This window comes from Argentina anserina, chromosome 3 (genome assembly GCF_933775445.1).
Source record: "Argentina anserina chromosome 3, drPotAnse1.1, whole genome shotgun sequence".
NCBI classification, from domain to species: domain Eukaryota; kingdom Viridiplantae; phylum Streptophyta; class Magnoliopsida; order Rosales; family Rosaceae; genus Argentina; species Argentina anserina.
This window is the reverse complement of record NC_065874.1, coordinates 16,152,689-16,170,139: the sequence shown is the minus strand read 5'-3', so window position 1 is coordinate 16,170,139 and position 17,451 is coordinate 16,152,689. Positions and strand designations below refer to the sequence as shown.

At 40.5% G+C, this 17,451-nt stretch overlaps 1 protein-coding gene across 1 annotated transcript; it reads left to right on the top strand.

The window, feature by feature from the left end:
- Positions 1-537: 537 nt before the first annotated feature.
- On the top strand, positions 538-2,184 carry LOC126787989 (cytochrome P450 94C1). Its single transcript, XM_050513925.1, has one exon. It carries the CDS (start codon positions 579-581, stop codon positions 2,067-2,069), a length of 1,491 nt encoding a protein of 496 aa, XP_050369882.1. The 5' UTR covers positions 538-578; the 3' UTR covers positions 2,070-2,184.
- The last annotated feature ends 15,267 nt before the right edge of the window (positions 2,185-17,451 follow it).

The following is a 17,451-nucleotide window of genomic DNA, read 5'->3' as shown; positions in this document are numbered from 1 at the left end:
GGTTTTCACTATAAAGATTTAAACTTGCTCTTTGTCTTGCACCCTATAAATAGATGAACATACCCTCTCATTTTCATCAACCTGCTAATAGAGTCCTGGTCTTTGGAGCTAGAGTAACAACAAGCCAAAAACAATAACTCAACAGGGCAATGTAGTGTAGTCGCTATCAGACCCCTCGGCCCCAGCCGACAGTAGACGCGAACAAGAAGCGGTTAGCACACACTCACACAGCAATCCAAAACCTCGTCGAAGCGGGAATATAATACCCCACCTGAAATAAACAAATTTCCCAACGTGCCTTATTACTCCGGCGATTACGTCACCCCTTGTTATTTTGCGCACGCGTTATTCATGCAAAGCAAGCCCAGCATTTTAGTTCTTCTCTCCTCATTTCTGCCCGTGCTCATTTGTCAATTCCCATAATTATTCAAAACTATTCTACACCACTCTCAGTGCTCCCTACCCTACTCCATCTCATTCAACTCCCCCCTTATATAATTCCCTCCAATGTCTCAGCTCTCACAATTCACATTTCATTTCCCTCATTTTCATCTCCCTACCTCCTCACTGCTAAAAACATGGCTTGTTTAAAATCATTCTCTTCCGTTTTCGGGTTCTTGTTCTTCTCTTTCACTTTTCTCTTCTCTATGTTTTCCATGCTGCTGTATATTCTCCGGCTCCGGCCGTGGTGCAACTGCGACGTGTGCCGGGGGTTCTTGACCTCGAGCTGGACCGAGGAGTTCGACAACTTCTGCGACTGGTACACTCATCTGCTGAGGAAATCTTCCACGGGGACTATCCACGTCCACGTTCTCGGCAACATCGTCACAACCAACCCGGAGAACGTGGAGCACATTCTCAAAACCAGGTTCGACAACTACCCCAAAGGGAAGCCTTTTACCGTGATCCTCGGTGATCTTTTGGGCCGCGGGATTTTCAACGTCGACGGCGACATGTGGCGGTTCCAGCGCAAGATGGCCAGTTTGGAGCTCGGCAGCGTCTCTGTCCGGTCCCACGCGCTTGAGGTCGTCGCCGCCGAGATTCAGTCAAGGCTAATCCCGCTGCTGGACTCAGTATCCGGGAAGGGATCAAACGACGGCGTTTTGGACCTGCAAGACGTGTTCCGGCGATTCTCATTCGACAACATATGCAAATTCTCGTTCGGATTGGACCCGGGTTGTCTCGAGCTCTCTCTGCCCGTTTCGAAATTCGCCGACGCGTTTGACCTGGCGTCAACCCTCTCGGCCCAGCGGGCCATGACGTCATCTCCTTTGTTATGGAAGATCAAGCGATTTTTCGACGTCGGCTCGGAAAAGAAGCTCAGGGAAGCAGTGAAAACCATCGATGAGTTGGCAAAAGAGATGATAGAAGAGCGCCGAGAAATGGGGTTTGCCGCCAAAAACGACCTTTTATCGCGGTTCATGGCCACGGTCGACGACGACCAGTACCTCAGAGACATAGTCGTCAGCTTTCTGTTGGCGGGCCGCGACACCATTGCGTCCGGGTTGACCAGCCTGTTCCATTTACTGTCTCATCACCCGCAAGTGACGCGGGCCATCAGAGAGGAGTTGGATCGGGTCATGGGTCGGGCCGGAGCTACCCCGAGCTTTGAGCAGATGAGGGAAATGCATTACTTGCACGCAGTGCTCTACGAGACAATGAGGCTCTTCCCGCCGGTGCAGTTCGATTCCAAGTTCAGTCAAGAAGACGATGTGTTGCCTGACGGTACTTTTGTCAAGAGCGGGACTAGAGTCACGTACCATGCCTACGCGATGGGGCGGATGGGGACCATTTGGGGTTCCGATTGCCTGGAATTCAAGCCGGAGAGGTGGCTGAAGAATGGGATTTACTCGCCGGAGAATTCCTACAAGTACCCGGTATTTCAGGCCGGGGATAGGGTATGCCTGGGGAAGGAGTTGGCTTTGACGGAGATGAAATGCGTTGCGGCCACACTTGTTGGAAGGTTTGATATTCAGGTTACGCAACCGGGTCAGGCACTCCGGTTCGCGCCGGGTCTCACGGCCACTGTGAGAGGCGGTCTACCAGTTCGAGTTTCAGAGAGGGAATGAAAGCTAGGGTAGCTGGATCTTCATGCAAATATTGCTAGCTAGCTAGAAGTTTCATTTTCTTTTTAAGGCCAAGTTAGCAGATTGGGCATTAGAGGAATGCTAACTGTAGACGTATCTCTTCTTAGGAAAAAATAATAATTAAGCTGTAATAGGGTTCATACTCTAAAATAATGAGAAAGCATGAACCTTATCAAATTATGAATGTACGCAGTGGCTTTATATTCATATATAATAACAATAATAAATACTTGAAACAATATAATGAATTCAAAATAATAACTGTAATTTTATTAATAGACATATGACCTTATATATAAGCATTACATCAAACTTGATGAATTAGAGATAAGATAATATTCATTAACTAATTAAGCTATATTAATTATGACAAGATACACCAATGAGATTATAAAGATAATCCTCCTACAACACTTTTTTTTACAGTTGATCCTAATGTGAAATAGTGCAATATTGTTGCCTCGGTAAATATATTTTCAAGCAAAACAAAAACCTGTTGAGTATTATTAAAAGCTTTAGTCAAAGGAGAAAAAGAGCACAACGCACTAACTACACGTGGTCAATGCATGTGACGTACTCCCCCTGATGTCTACACAACTGCTCCATTTGATTATTAACTCAATATTGGAGTTCTGATAAACGACGCAAACCATTGTGTTTCACATGCTTCACAAATATATATTTTAGAAGAGACGGTGAATAAATCTGCCACATTATCCTCAGAAAGAATCTGATTAACTTAGATATTTAACATCACTTGTTGTTGCTGATTATAAAAGAACTTTGAGGAAATATGTTTTGTGTTATCACCCGTAGTGTAACCTAATTTCATTTACTCAATGCAAGCATCATTATCTTCGTAAAGACATGTAGGTCCAATTGTAGTAGAACTTAATCCACTAGCATCTCGAATATGAGTAATAATTGCTCGAAGCCAAATGCACTTTTTGACTGCTTCATGCAATGCAATAATCTCAAAATGATTCGAGGAAGTAGCAACAAGGGTTTGCTTGGTTGATCTCCAAGAAACTGTCGTATTCCTAATGGTAAAAGCATAACCGGTTTGAGAACGTCATTTGTGTGGATCCGAAAGGTATTCAACATCAGCGAATCCTACCAACTCATCCCTAGAGGTTGTAGGGAATGAAGAATTTCCATTCAAGAGATGGGAACTAGCGCCGCAACAACAGTGGCGGTGGCAGCGGTGGAGGCAACAACTACGGTGGTGGCGACAGAGCCATGCCCGGCTTTCCGAGAGAGCATGGCGGCAACATTGTGTCAATCTTACCATCAATTCTTGCTGGAATATCACTTTTCTTGTCGGAATACTAATAATACAACCTCATATCAATGAAACCTTTCAAGTACTTAAAAATGTTCTTGATACCGGTCCAATGACGCATAGTTTGTGCATAAGTAAACCTTTTCAACAAGTTCACTCAGAATGCAATGTCTGGACGAATACATTGAGCTAGATAAAAAGCAAAGCTCATATAGAACTCAAATATGAGTACTCATGACCAAGTATCTCTTCATCGTCATCTCTTAGGATAGAATGGATATTTCTTGGTATCAAGACTTCTTACGACCATGGGAGTACTAGGAGGGTGCATAACTTTGTCCATACATAAGCGCATGAGAATTTTTTGGACATATGCAGACTGGTGTACAAGGACTCCACCAACTATATGATCAATTTCTAAACCTAAGCAAAACTGAGTCTTTCCCATGTCTTTCATCTCAAATTCTACTTTTAAGTAGCTTATCGTCTCACCAATCTCACTAAGAGATCCAATTATGTTCATGTCATCGACATAGATAGCTACTATAGCAAAACTAGAACTATTGCGTTTGATAAACACGCAAAGGCACAGTTCATCGTTCTTGTATCCCTTCCTAATCAAGTATTCGCTCAAACGTGTATACCACATTCGACCGAACGGTTTATTTCTAGTACAACACATGTGAGGTGGATAAGTTGGGACAATATTGGTACAGTTGGTCTACGGGACACGTTTGTCGCTGTTTAATATAGAATCAGAGCGGGTCTCTCTCCAGTCGCACCTCTAATCTGTCGTGGGCCCGTGTTAGGTGCCACTTTGTCATGGGCCTAAGTTGAGTTCATTTATCATGCCATCGGAGGGTTTCTGATTGGATTATCACAAAGTGTCGTTGATTACTTAACCTTAGTATATTTCATTCCAGTGTGTGGGATGTTAACATGTCACGTGCAGACATACAAATTAGATTGCACGTGAGGGGGCGTGTTGGAGAGGAGAGATCCCACATCTAAGAAGTGACAAATAAAATAAAGATTATAAGTGAGTAGATAATACCCAATTGGACCTAGACCTTTTATGATTAAAACCTAACACATGTGAAGTGGATAAGTTGGGACAATATCGGTATAGTTGGTCCACAAGCCACACTTGTTGTTTAACAATTAATACGATGATATTGATTTGGTAGGATTGTAGGAAAGAAGAGATATGATATGAAAGCATGCATATATAGTCATTAGCTCTTGGGGAATGATAAATATCCAATTATGCAACATATGAACAATTTTTTTTCCCAAATTAATCGTACGTTATCGATGTTTGAATTTTTACGAAATAATTAAAACAAATTATTATCTTACGAGAGATAGAATGTTGGGGCTCCATTTTCTTCGGAGCGACCAAGTTGGGAGTTCTAGGGTTTCACGGCAGTGATGCTTCTCCTTCATGGGTGTCGATCACTCTATTGTGTTGGTGACATCGCAGGGGTTTCCCGGCGGTGTTCATGTTGGTGTTGTGGTGACAACGCAAGGATTTCCCAACGGTGTTCGTGGATAGATGGTGAGGGATGATTTTCGGTGGCGGTGTAAAGCGGCTGGAGAAGATCCTATCTCTAATCATTGGGTTGGTCGGACTGAGTGCAACGGCGAAGGCGACCTAGTCTAGGTTTTGTCACGGCGGTAAGGAATTTTGGTTTCAGGACTTTTCAAGTTATGATTCCAGGGTTTTGTTGTCGGCGTTGTTGTTCCTTGTGGCGGTGGATTAGATCTTTGGCGATCTGTCTTGGATGGCACCTGCGAATGCTATCTTGGGGGCATTATGTATGCCAGTGAAGTGGATGTCGGCGGTGGAGGTCGGGGCAGCAGTTGGCCGAGAAGTGGTCAACCCGATATTGGGCCTGGTTTTAGGCCGGAGTCCTTGGTTTTTGGCCTGGGCTGAAGGTTCTGATCAGTTTTAACCCTTTTGGGCCTGCTAAGATGATTTAAGCTTTGTTTTTCAGTTTAGTTGACCTCATATGCCTTTATTTAAGGTTGAGGACTTTTATTGTTTAATCTCTAGTTTGTTTTTGGTTTTGTTTGTTGCCGAAGCCATGCTTGTTATGGTGTAGGGTTTTTTTTTTTTGCATGGTGCGGAATTAGATTTAATAGTAGGTCTATTATATATATCATTATGGTACATGTACCATGAAGTCTTGTCTACCCTATGAAGCACAGACACGTGTTATGGGCAGCGTATTGCGTGTCTGACACGGACACGAACACACGTGGACACGCGAACTGACTTTGGACACGGCCCAGACACGCGAGTATCCGAATTGGACACGCGGACACGTACCAATTCATAATAAAAGTGAAAGTGCTTATGGTGAGATTCGAACTTTGGTCATCCAAGGCACTCAACAACACATCAACCATTCCAACAGATTCAGTTTTTGTTATATTTATGCACACTTTAATATATATATATATATATAAGGAGAGAAACTTGTGATAAAAATAAGAATGTTTGTGGTGGGATTTGAACCTTGGTTATCCAAGGTACTTATCAAGTCCTTAGCCATTCAAACAAGTTATGTTTTCATAATTTTAATGCACATTTTGACATATATATACATCTAAAATTCTAAATACATTTAAATTTATAAATTAATTTTTTTAATATATATATATATTAAAAATAATATTTAATTAACGTGTCTACCACGTGTCCGTGTGTAAAAATTTTATATATGCTGTGTCTACGTATCGAATCGTGTCCAATACAGACAATCGTATCTGTGTCCGTGCTACTTAGTGTCTACCTCTTGGGTGATAGTGGGTGTAATAGTCTCCTTGGCTTGTGTTTGCCCTTTATGAATGAATTCTCTCTTCAAAAAAAAAATTATCTTACGAGAAGAGAGAGAGAGAGAGAGAGAGAGAGAGAGAGAGAGAGAGAGAGAGAGAGAGAACATTGGTATGAGATGTGGAAATGAGGGAGGACCATACACATTGTTTTGGAATTGTAGCTTCTTTGCATTTGGATTGTAGATTTGTTTCCTTTTATCCATATCCCACTTATATATCTTTGGACCGAGTAGCAATCTTCAACCCTTATTGCTCAACCTGAAAGCAAACACCTAGATTTATCACGAAATCTAGATTGATCTTATACTGAAAAATAAGCAGAAGCGAAATGTAATCTTCTACGCACCAAAATAATCACTTACCACGACACCCCCTACACCTACACATATTAAGTATTTGGGCTCTTCGCACTTGATATATCCACCGTGTTCATGTTGGTGCAAGTTCACGTGGATTTCTTGAAGAGAATATATCATCAATCCCAACAAGGACAATGACCCAAATACAAGAGATGGGAGAGACCAACAGATATGATACAAAATATAATTTTGTTGTTGTTGTTCATTCGGACTCATTAATATTTCTCAACAATCTAAGTACTTGGGTTGTGCTTAATGAATTATTATTATCAATGTCTGAAAAAGGTAATAGTGTTGTGACATTGTCTTGTTAAGCACTTCTAAACTTGTCGATCGAAATGCGAGCCTGCGAGGGATGCATGAATCACGACGAAAAGAACATTGTTCGAGACATGCAAGTATGTCAAAGATATTGAACATAGTCGTCTGTTTTTCGTATTCTGCTGGAGAAGAAAGGACAAGGATCCTCTCCCGATCTTTTTCTCTCCTGACCTACCTGAGCTTTCCGTTAGATCAAGACACTTGTTAATTTTCATAGTCTCTATCTCCTACAATTAAAATAGTTGCTGATTACCCAAAAAAAAACTTCATAATCTCTTTCGTCTATTATCTCCTTCCTATCTTCTTCCAGATCGAACAACACTGCTCAAGTGCTCAATCTCTCTTTCTCTCAACACTAGTACCATTCCCCAAATCGAAATTGGCGAGGCTTATCCCTTAAATTGGAAATGACAAAGCTCATCCTCGCTGTCCTGTCCTCTTTCGGAAGTGGAGTTTGTTGCCCTTGAATTGGACAAGGAGAACAACAAATGATGGATGAATTTGGGGTTGAATTTCAGATTGGGTGGTTCTATAATTGATGGGTCATTTCCCTGTAAAATTTCATGAACAGAAAATTGAGGGCCGGTTGATCTTGATGACAAATATGTGTTATTGTGAATGTAATTAAGGCAAATTAGGCAATTGGAATTGAACAGTTTAAGGTATATTGCTCCACAGATAAGAGTAAAGAACATATTGGTGACCATTAGATCTGAGCCAAGACACGTGCCTTGATTTAACAGAAAACTCAGTAGGTCAGGAGAGAAAAAGACTAGGAGATGATCCATGTCCGAAAAGGAAACTACATGCATGCCAGTTTGGGAATTGGTATCTATTGGCGTCAGATAGATGGAAGATTGCAACTTGCAAGATGCAATTTTATAGGGACACAAAATCGACAAACATGTTCAGAAGCTAGATATAATAATCAAGATTGCCGGAAGAAGTAAATGGATACGTAAATCGATGAGTATATATTTATGTGCCATAGATAACGTAGGCTAGCTACCGTCCCATGACTTGCATTATTATAAACGTTTGCTTCGACAAGGTATCATGCTATATCTCCATATTTATAATTATAAGTCAAGTAATCGAAGTATCCAAATTGCAAGTATAAACTAGAAAGAGTTGGTGCATGCATATGGATTCCATGAACTTGGATCGAATTTTGTCGCAGCTTTTAGCATGTTAGTGTATATTTCCGCTGACGTCGTCGACAAAGATCAACTGTGAGATTTTCTGCTACCTACTAGTTTTAGTTATAGGAGCAAAATGTTTTTAGGAGCAATATTATAGTGTTGTATCAATTCCATTCAATCTGTTTACTCCTCTAAATGGAGGGCTGCTTGGCTGCTTGGCTGCTTCATTTCTTGGTTTGCTTCTCCTTCATTAGACCTGGAATGCTCGAATCACTTCTTCTGTCGTGAGCCCGTGATACTGCTGCAGATTCAATACTGCCATCGATGTACGTCAACCTGTGCATGCACGCCTACCTCTCTCTCTCTTTCTCTCCTAACAAATCATGTTAAATATAATAAGACCTAAAATATTTTCTATTTTTCTTAGTTATCTTCATAATGTTTGCCAGCACTTCTTTGCTGATGAAGCTGCTGCCACATCCATCTATCACTTTGTTCATGCAGATGGAAAAATCTTGTCATACGTACCAGCATTGAACCTTAGTTTCCTGCAATTCCTGCAAATAATGGAGTTATAACATGTACGTGCTCATAATGGTCTTGGTGGATTCAGTTATGGATGTCTTAGCTTTCCTAAAAATAGTCTGGAAGCCAGGGCTTAATGAGCATTAGGAGTAATTATTCTGTGTACCCGACTCACCACGTGACACTGTCATGTAGTTGTAGAACGAGAATCTGAAAACAAACAAGAATGCAGACACGTTTACAAATAAAATGTAATTTATTGATAATTGTTGGCACCCCTACTAGCACAGAGCTAGTATGGCATGCCACCGAGCATAAGCATCACTCTCTAGGCGGATTTACAAGTCACTATGTGGCTCAACCATGATATTCATAGCGTACCTCGTCATACAAACTTTCCAATGATAGTCGGAACTCACCAAGACACCACTGGGAAGTCACTTTTCCGACCTCATCAAGATGACTCCATAGTAAGCCTAGAGGGGCACTTGTCCCACATTGAAGAATATGTAAATGAGAGGGGTTCCTTCACCTATAAAAGGGACCCCTCATCCCACTTAGAAAGCGGATCACTACTTGTATAACTCAATGCTATTTGCTTATACTAGTGGATTCAAGTGGACGTAGCCTACCCCAAGAGAGGGAGGTGAACCACTATACTTCTTGTGTCAAACTAACACTCACTAATAGCTAACCGTGTAATCAGCCACCCATCTGGTAATCACAACGTTAACATTGGCGTCGTTTGTGGAAAACTGACAATTAGCTTCGTCGCTCCCCACCAACAGACCTCCCACGGTCCCCCACACCCCACAGTGCATGAGCTCACTACGGCGCAGTCAGATTTTTTTATAAATGGACCCTCCCGTGGTCCATGCCTTCCACGGTGGACGTTCTTCCACGCTCTTGCTAGCGTAGTACATGACTGCTAGCGAAGTACGCGACTGCTAGCACAGTGCACGGCTAATCTCGTAGTCCCACGACTGCTAGTGTAGTACGTGACTGCTAGCACGGTGCAAGACTGTTATCGTGGTCCCTTTACTGCTAGCGTAATACATGACTGCTAGCGAAGTACGCGACTGCTAGCGCGGTGCACGGCTAGTCCCGTAGTCCCACGACTGCTAGCGTAGTACATGACTGCTAGCGTAGTACGCGATTGCTAGCACGGTGCACGGCTAGTCCCGTAGTTCCACGACTCCTAGCGTAGTACATGACTGCTAGCATAGTACGCGACTGCTAGCACGGTGCAAGACTGTTATCGTGGTCCCTTGACTGCTAGCGTAGTACGCGACTGCTAGCACGGTACACGGCTGCTCCCGTAGTCCCATGACTGATGCTTCCATAGTTCCACGGTGGAACTCCACAGTCGACCTCCACGGTCCTACTCCACAGTCGCCTTTCATAGTCCTGCTCCACGGTTGACTTCGCAGCCTTCCGTAGTCGCCAGAGAAAAGAAATCATTGGCACAACGAGACTTGCTAGCAAAGCCAACCAACCCACAACAAACCACTACCATAACACAGAGAATTGAAAGGAAAATCTCTTCAAACCGGACATCTCCTCACTCAAATCCAAAGCGGCTACTTGCAATTAGAGGTGGCAAATGGGCCCAAAAGCCCAAGCCCGGCCCGTTAAAAATCGGCCCGGCCCGGCCCGAGTACGTTAGAAGCCCGGCCCGACCCGAGCCCGTTATTATAATGGGCTGTGTCGGGCCGAGATATTTTGGCCCGTGGGCCCGGCACGGCCCGAGCCCGTTTTTAGCCCGGCATGACCCGAGCACAGTTAATTCATGGGTTGGCCCGTTAAACACATAATTTTATATTATTTATATCAATATTTAAACAATTATCATTATTAAACTTGAATATTATATTTTTTAAATTAAAATATATTGATTATTTCATTATTTTAACTATAATATTTCACAAATATTATCAAACTACTGAATAAAACGTCATTATTTTGAGATACGTAACATTTTAAAAATAAGATTATGAAATATGTTGTAGTATTTTATCTATTTTACTACTCTAAATAGTTATATAAAACAAATATTCAAAGTACATAATATTTTTGTATTTTAATTGTGTCATATAATGCTAATGGGCCGGGCCGGGCCGGGCTTAATATTTAAGGAAATGGCTCGGCCCGAGCCCGACACGAGCACGTTTTTGGCCCGTTTAAAATGGACCGGCCCGGCCCGGCCCAGCTCGTTTGCCACCTCTACTTGCAATCATTCCCCGCGCAAAGGAGCGTCATGCTTGGACACCTCCAACATGATTTTGGTACTTGCATAAAGCGCAACTCCACTCCACATTGGCATAAGATAAGTAAAATGTTATGCCTCCCTACTAGTACTATAGAGTTAATTATTACCATGTCTTAGCATGATTTTATTACGCTATAAAGCATGCCTACAACATAATGCACTTGATATGCATGCCCGCATGGTTTTCACGCATTGCCTACAACACTTTGTAGAGTTAGCTAGCAATGGCACTTAGCCATATATTATATGCTTAGAGAATGTGTGACGCACACATTTGAATGTCCAACTTGATTGTGCTAATGAAACTAGGAATTTTTCTAACCATTGTTCTGGAGAACAATCAAATTCCTTATGCAGATTGTTTCATCACACAACACTCAGACATCACATAATCAGAAATTCTTTCCTCACCAAAAAGTGAGAGACTACGCCCAAGAGGGCTCAAGACGTCCTACGTGTAACGCTTATCTACGCTATGATGGATGCACTACGCCCAAGAGGGCTCAAGACGTCCTACGCGTAACGCTTATTTACGCTATGATGGATGCACTACGCCCAAGAGGGCTCAAGCCGCGTAAATACGCGCACTACACCCAAGAGGGCTCAAAGACGTCCTATGCGTAACGCTTATCTATGCTATGATGGATGCACTACGCCCAAGAGGGCTCAAGCCGCGTAAATACGCGCACTACGCCCAAGAGGGCTCAAGACGTCCTACGCGTAACGCTTATCTACGCTATGATGGATGCACTACGCCCAAGAGGGCTCAAGCCGCGTAAATACGTGCACTACGCCCAAGAAAGCTCAAGACGTCCTACGCGTAACACCTATCTACGCTATGATGGATGCACTACGCCCAAGAGGGCTCAAGCCGCGTAAATACGTGCACTACGCCCAAGAGGGCTCAAGCCGCGTAAATACGCGCACTACACCCAAGAGGGCTCAAAGACGTCCTACGCGTAACGCTTATCTACGCTACGATGGATGCACTACGCCCAAGAGGACTCGAGCCACATAAATACGCGCACTACGCCCAAGAGGGCTCAAGACGTCATACGCGTAACGCCTATCTACGCTACGATGGATGCACTACGCCCAAGAGGGCTCAAGCCGTCCTACGCCCAAAGCACACTGCGCTCAGAGGACGCACTACACCCAAGAGGGATCGACATCCTACGCGTAAAGCTCACTACGCTACGATAGTAGCTTTACGCTCAAATGTCAACGCCAAAAAGACGTCATACACGTAGCCTATTACGCTATGATTGACGCACCACGCTCTAATTCAACGCCAAAAAGACGTTATACGCGTAGCCTATTACGCTATGATTGACGCACCACGCTCTAACTCAACGTCCAAAAGACGTCCTACACGTAGGTCACTACGCTAAAATGGATGCACAACGCTCTATGTCAGCGCTCAGACGTCCTACGCGCAAAACTCTGCGCTAAGATAGACACATTACGCTCGCAGTGGCTCAACGCCGTCCTACGCACACTGCAATATAGGACGCACCAGCCTATAGAGGTCTCACTAGCCTTCAAAGGCCATATTGGCATATAAAAGCCACACTCACCTGTAGCGGCCATATTAGTCCAAAGCGTCATCACGCAAGACTACTTCGCCTAAGAACACCGCACACATAGGCCATATCACTCAAAACGGCCTCATTGACTAGGGATTTCGGGGACTTACGCACACTCGCGTACTATATCATATTCGGGATCATACATACACACGCATCATCATGTGTCAAACACACATCGCGCCCGTACATTGTTATGCTATCCATGACAACAGACATACTTCGGGCACATATGCTTTTATCTTTGTTTTGCAGGTTTGAGAGTCCCTTCTTGCTTAAGGAGTTCGGGGACTGGTAGGGGTATACCACCGCCCGGACACTTATGCTCGGTGACATGTTGATTGATAAACTCCCCAAGCAAGAAGTTCCTCTTACTTAGGGACTGCGGGGGGACATGTTGGCACCCCTACTAGCACAGAGCTAGTATGGCATACCACCGAGCATAAACATCACTCTCTAGGCGGATCTACAAGTCACTATGTGGCTCAACCATGATATTCATAGCGTACCTCGTCATACAAACTTTCCAATGATAGTCGGAACTCACCAAGACACCACCGGGAAGTCATCTTTCCGACCTCATCAAGATGACTCTATAGTAAGCTTAGAGGGACACTTGTCCCACATTGAAGAATATGTAAATGAGAGGGGTTCCTTCACCTATAAAAGGGACCCATCATCCCACTTAGAAAGGGGATCACTACTTGTATAACTCAAGGCTATTTGCTTATACTAGTGGATTCAAGTGGACGTAGCCTACCCCAAGAGAGAGAGGTGAACCACTATACTTCTTGTGTCAAATTAACACTGACTAATAGCTAACCGTGTGATCAGCCACCCATCTGGTAATCACTACGTTAACAATAATCAAGCGCGGGGTTACAATCTTTGTGAACTCCTCTGATTCTATCTCCGTATGTGATTTCGCTCAAGGGTGACATGCACTTGATCTTGAGGATTTGAGTTTGATTTGGATTTGGATTTGATGAAGAACGATCGATTTGGTGGCTTGATGATTTTTCGTGGACTTGAGTTTGGATTTGGATTTGATGAAGAACGAGCGATTTGGTAGCTTGATGATTCTTCGTGGACTTGGGAGACTTCGGGATTTCTCAAGAGTGATATTGCTCTCTTCTTCAAAAATGTCAAAAAATCCCCCCTCTCTTTATGTTGAAAGGGATATTTATAGTGTCAATATATATTTCTTTAGTTGTATAATTAAATCAATATATATTTTCTGATTAATTTAAAATTAGTTATGAGAATAACTAAATTAAATAGATTCAAATAATTGATTTAATTATAACTGTAAAGAAATTTATTAATTTAATCAAATGTCCGATTACCATTTCGATCGTCAATGATATTCAATTTCTAATTAAAGTCAGAATCACGTAGCTTTGATTACGATCATCCGTTTATGTGCTGACGTGAATTTTATTCGGATCCGTACTGACTTTGTTGACTTTTGGGCCACGTGTGCAATTTTGTCGGGTTCTTGGTCGATTTAATCATTTAATGAAAATGATTTACTTCATTAAATTTCTTGTGTCTACAGTAGTGTACCCAACTAATTATATTACATTATGGTATAATTAAATACATGCGGGTGAAAATGGCAAAAGTTTATTTACATATATAAGAAATAATCAGAAACAATCACAATAAAAAATGTACAAATAATATTAATGGGTACGCCACGTGAGATATATGGTGGATATATATAATAATTTTTCTGGGCATTAGTATGTCTTATTCGTAATGGTATGCGGCGTATGCCTAGGTCTCAATGCAAGAATGATTCAAGAGTCCTAGTCATGCCAATTCCCATAGTCCCATGCTATATATACCTGAGAGACGGACAACATTCGATGATCAGGATTACGGTGCATCCTCAAGCGAGATAACATGATAGATAAACGTACTGCTTCCAATGGAAGTCTTTCAAGCTCAGGCTGAACATCCTTTTAAGCTTTCAAAGTTTAACCATAAGATCCCACTTCAATCTTTTTGAAGTAATTTTATGTATTCAACTTTCATCTTGGGATCGGATAGTATATCAAGTTCCACCGGTTCTTCTTTCATTTTGTTCTTCAGTAACTTTCAAGGCGTTATTCATCAATTTTTTTTTTCAAGGCGTTATAATTTTGATATCCAAGTGGTGACTAGTAGGCAAATATCAAGCTTTCGATGCATGGTTAAGAATTCAAAAGGACCGATAGTGAAGCTCATGAGTCATGACATTTTCATTCTTGTATCATCTACGAGACTACGACATAATTGGCAGGTGAAATATGCTTAATGTTGATCAGACGATCTACTTCTTACATTGGCACATAAATTTAAAACTTACACCAGACGATTGGCATGCAAGTCGCAAGCTCAATAGATACAAAGCTGTACACCAAGGATTCAGCAAAAAGAAGAGAAACAAACATAAATTATCCGAGACAATCGGCACAGCGTGTTATAAGATCAGAGATCACTCTGAAATTTTACGGCTCTACGTACAGTTTATCACAGCCTCGTAGTTCAGACGTAGGCCAATCAACTGTTTACGACAAAAGTATAAGAGCATAGGTACTGCGGTGAAGTCTTTTTTTTTTTTTTGGGTCAATTCGGTGAAGTCTGGTATGTTTAACAAAGCTCGTAATATTCAAAATACAGAGATTCGCATTTTGACATTATCCAGTTACCTGAGGGTATAATCGCAGATCATCATATCTTCAATTACAAGTTACTGAAATAAAACTCTAGTTAAAAGAAATTAAAAGTGATCGGATTCCGCGATAACAGTGTAGCCAGGGGCGGAACCAGGATTGAAAAATGGGTATGGCTGATTTTAGTCTAATTTTTTTTTAGAAAACTAAATACCTAAAGAATATGTAAATAATATGTTAATTACAGGTAAACAATTAGATGAATCAAATTTGAAAATGTCTCATTTCAAGTGTATATCCTCAACGTATAAACCATTGCCTACCACATTTTTATTATGCTTCAATGAAGTTTTCGTAGTAACCTACATATGAAAATGTAATTTGAGACTATTGGACTTCAAGTTCTTTCTTCTACTTTGCACCACTTAGTTCATAATCCTTATCTTCAGATGAGATCATATAACCAAGTAAACCAACCATCCATGTGATGAAGTGTTTTGAATCAAATTCAAGTACAGAAAAACATGCGTACCGATAAATTTGAGGTTTTCAGTTGAGCGCAATATGAAATCTAAGCATAAGCCTAAGTAAAAAAGAAGTCCCTTCAACAATCAAGCGCTAATTGCTGCTGAATAAAGAGGTTTTGCCTCTTGCATTTCAATCGCAAGTGACATTGGTATTGTATCGATCGTGACTAAAGAAAGATAATTAGAAAAAAATGGGGAGAAAATATAAATAAATTAATATAGAGTTTAGAGATAGAAAATAGGTACACAAAGTTGTAAAGTATAAGAATATAGAAAAAAATTTTGAAAGGGAAAAAGAACTGGGAAGGAAGAGAAAAAAGAAGAAAAAAGAATGAAAAAATAGGGAGAGAATAGAAATAAATTAATAGAGTTTAGATTTTCTCAAAATTGTAAAATAGAAGGATAGAGAAAAGTTTTTGAAAGAGAAAAAGAACTAGGAAGGAAGAGAAAGAAGAAAAAAAATAGAATGAAAAATACAAAAAGTGGGGGGGGGGGAATCCAACCAAGAGTCATTGGGTAGGGTAGGGTTAGAATTAAATATGGTAGTTAGCCAATTCGACCAACACAAACATTTGTTATTTTAACACATATACTAGTTAATATTTGTGGTTGTTTTCCGGTGGGACTCATTCCATGTGGTTCCGCCCCTGAGTGTAGCACACACCATCAACAAAGATAAGATCAGGGAGGCAAACATCAACTCAAATGGAGAAACTAATCAGTGTCATCATCCACCACTGGAAAACCTACTATTGCTAACCTCCCTACGTTGAAAGAACACCTTGCCTGCTAGCATTTTCAAAAAGCAAGAGCCAAGAAAAGCTTTTTTTTACGATCAAAATGAACAAGTCGAAACATAATTGGAGAAACTCTCTGGTCATTTTGTGGTGAACATAATCCGCCAAAATCCCTTCAATCCCGGAAAGTACAGATAAAATTGCTATGTAATGATGAAAAATGTACCGTTAAACCTCAATAAATTAATATCTTAGGGACCGACGGAATATATTAATTTAGCGAGACATTAATATATTAATAATTTATAAATTTATTGATTAATTCATAATTTATAAATTTATCGATTAATTAATAATTTATTGATTTATCGATTAATTAATAATTTATTAATTTATCAAGATATAATAAATATTTTGTTCCACTCTGTTAAAGAAAAAAAGTTTTTACTTTATTCATGCAATACATTGTTTGATGGCAAATTTTAAATACACACTCAAAATCTCTAAAGGGTAAATTCTTTCTATGGTACCTGAGGTATGATTAATTAGACATTTTAGTACTTAATGTTTCAAATAAGACAGTTTGGTACCTGAAGTTAGGTTTTATAGGACATTTTGGTACTTATGTTGACTAATAAGAGGGTAAAATAGACATTTAAGTATATTATTTACAAAAATACAATAAAAACATGAGTTTTTTGTGTTCATTATCCTCAAATTAATTTTAATCGTTTTATGCATTTAAGTTAATATTTTTTGGTTCATGTTGATAGCATAAGACAATTTTATGTTTATGAAATTCAATCATGTTCACAAAACTACTTCACCATACTATATATAATTCTTGGGTATTTAAATAACAAATTCTAGATTTCCTAAACAAAAATCTAATTTTTCACCTTCAAATAAAACTTAAAATTAATTCATGTTTATTTTCTCACAAACAATACAAAAATGATGAATACCAAGGTGAAAGAAATTAGTCTTGAACCCATAAATTTATGTTTGTATTTTTATTTTGATAAAATAATATGTAAATATCAAATTTACCATCTATATTTAATAAAGAAGTCAACGAAAGTACCAAATTGTCCTATAAAACCTAACTTCATGTA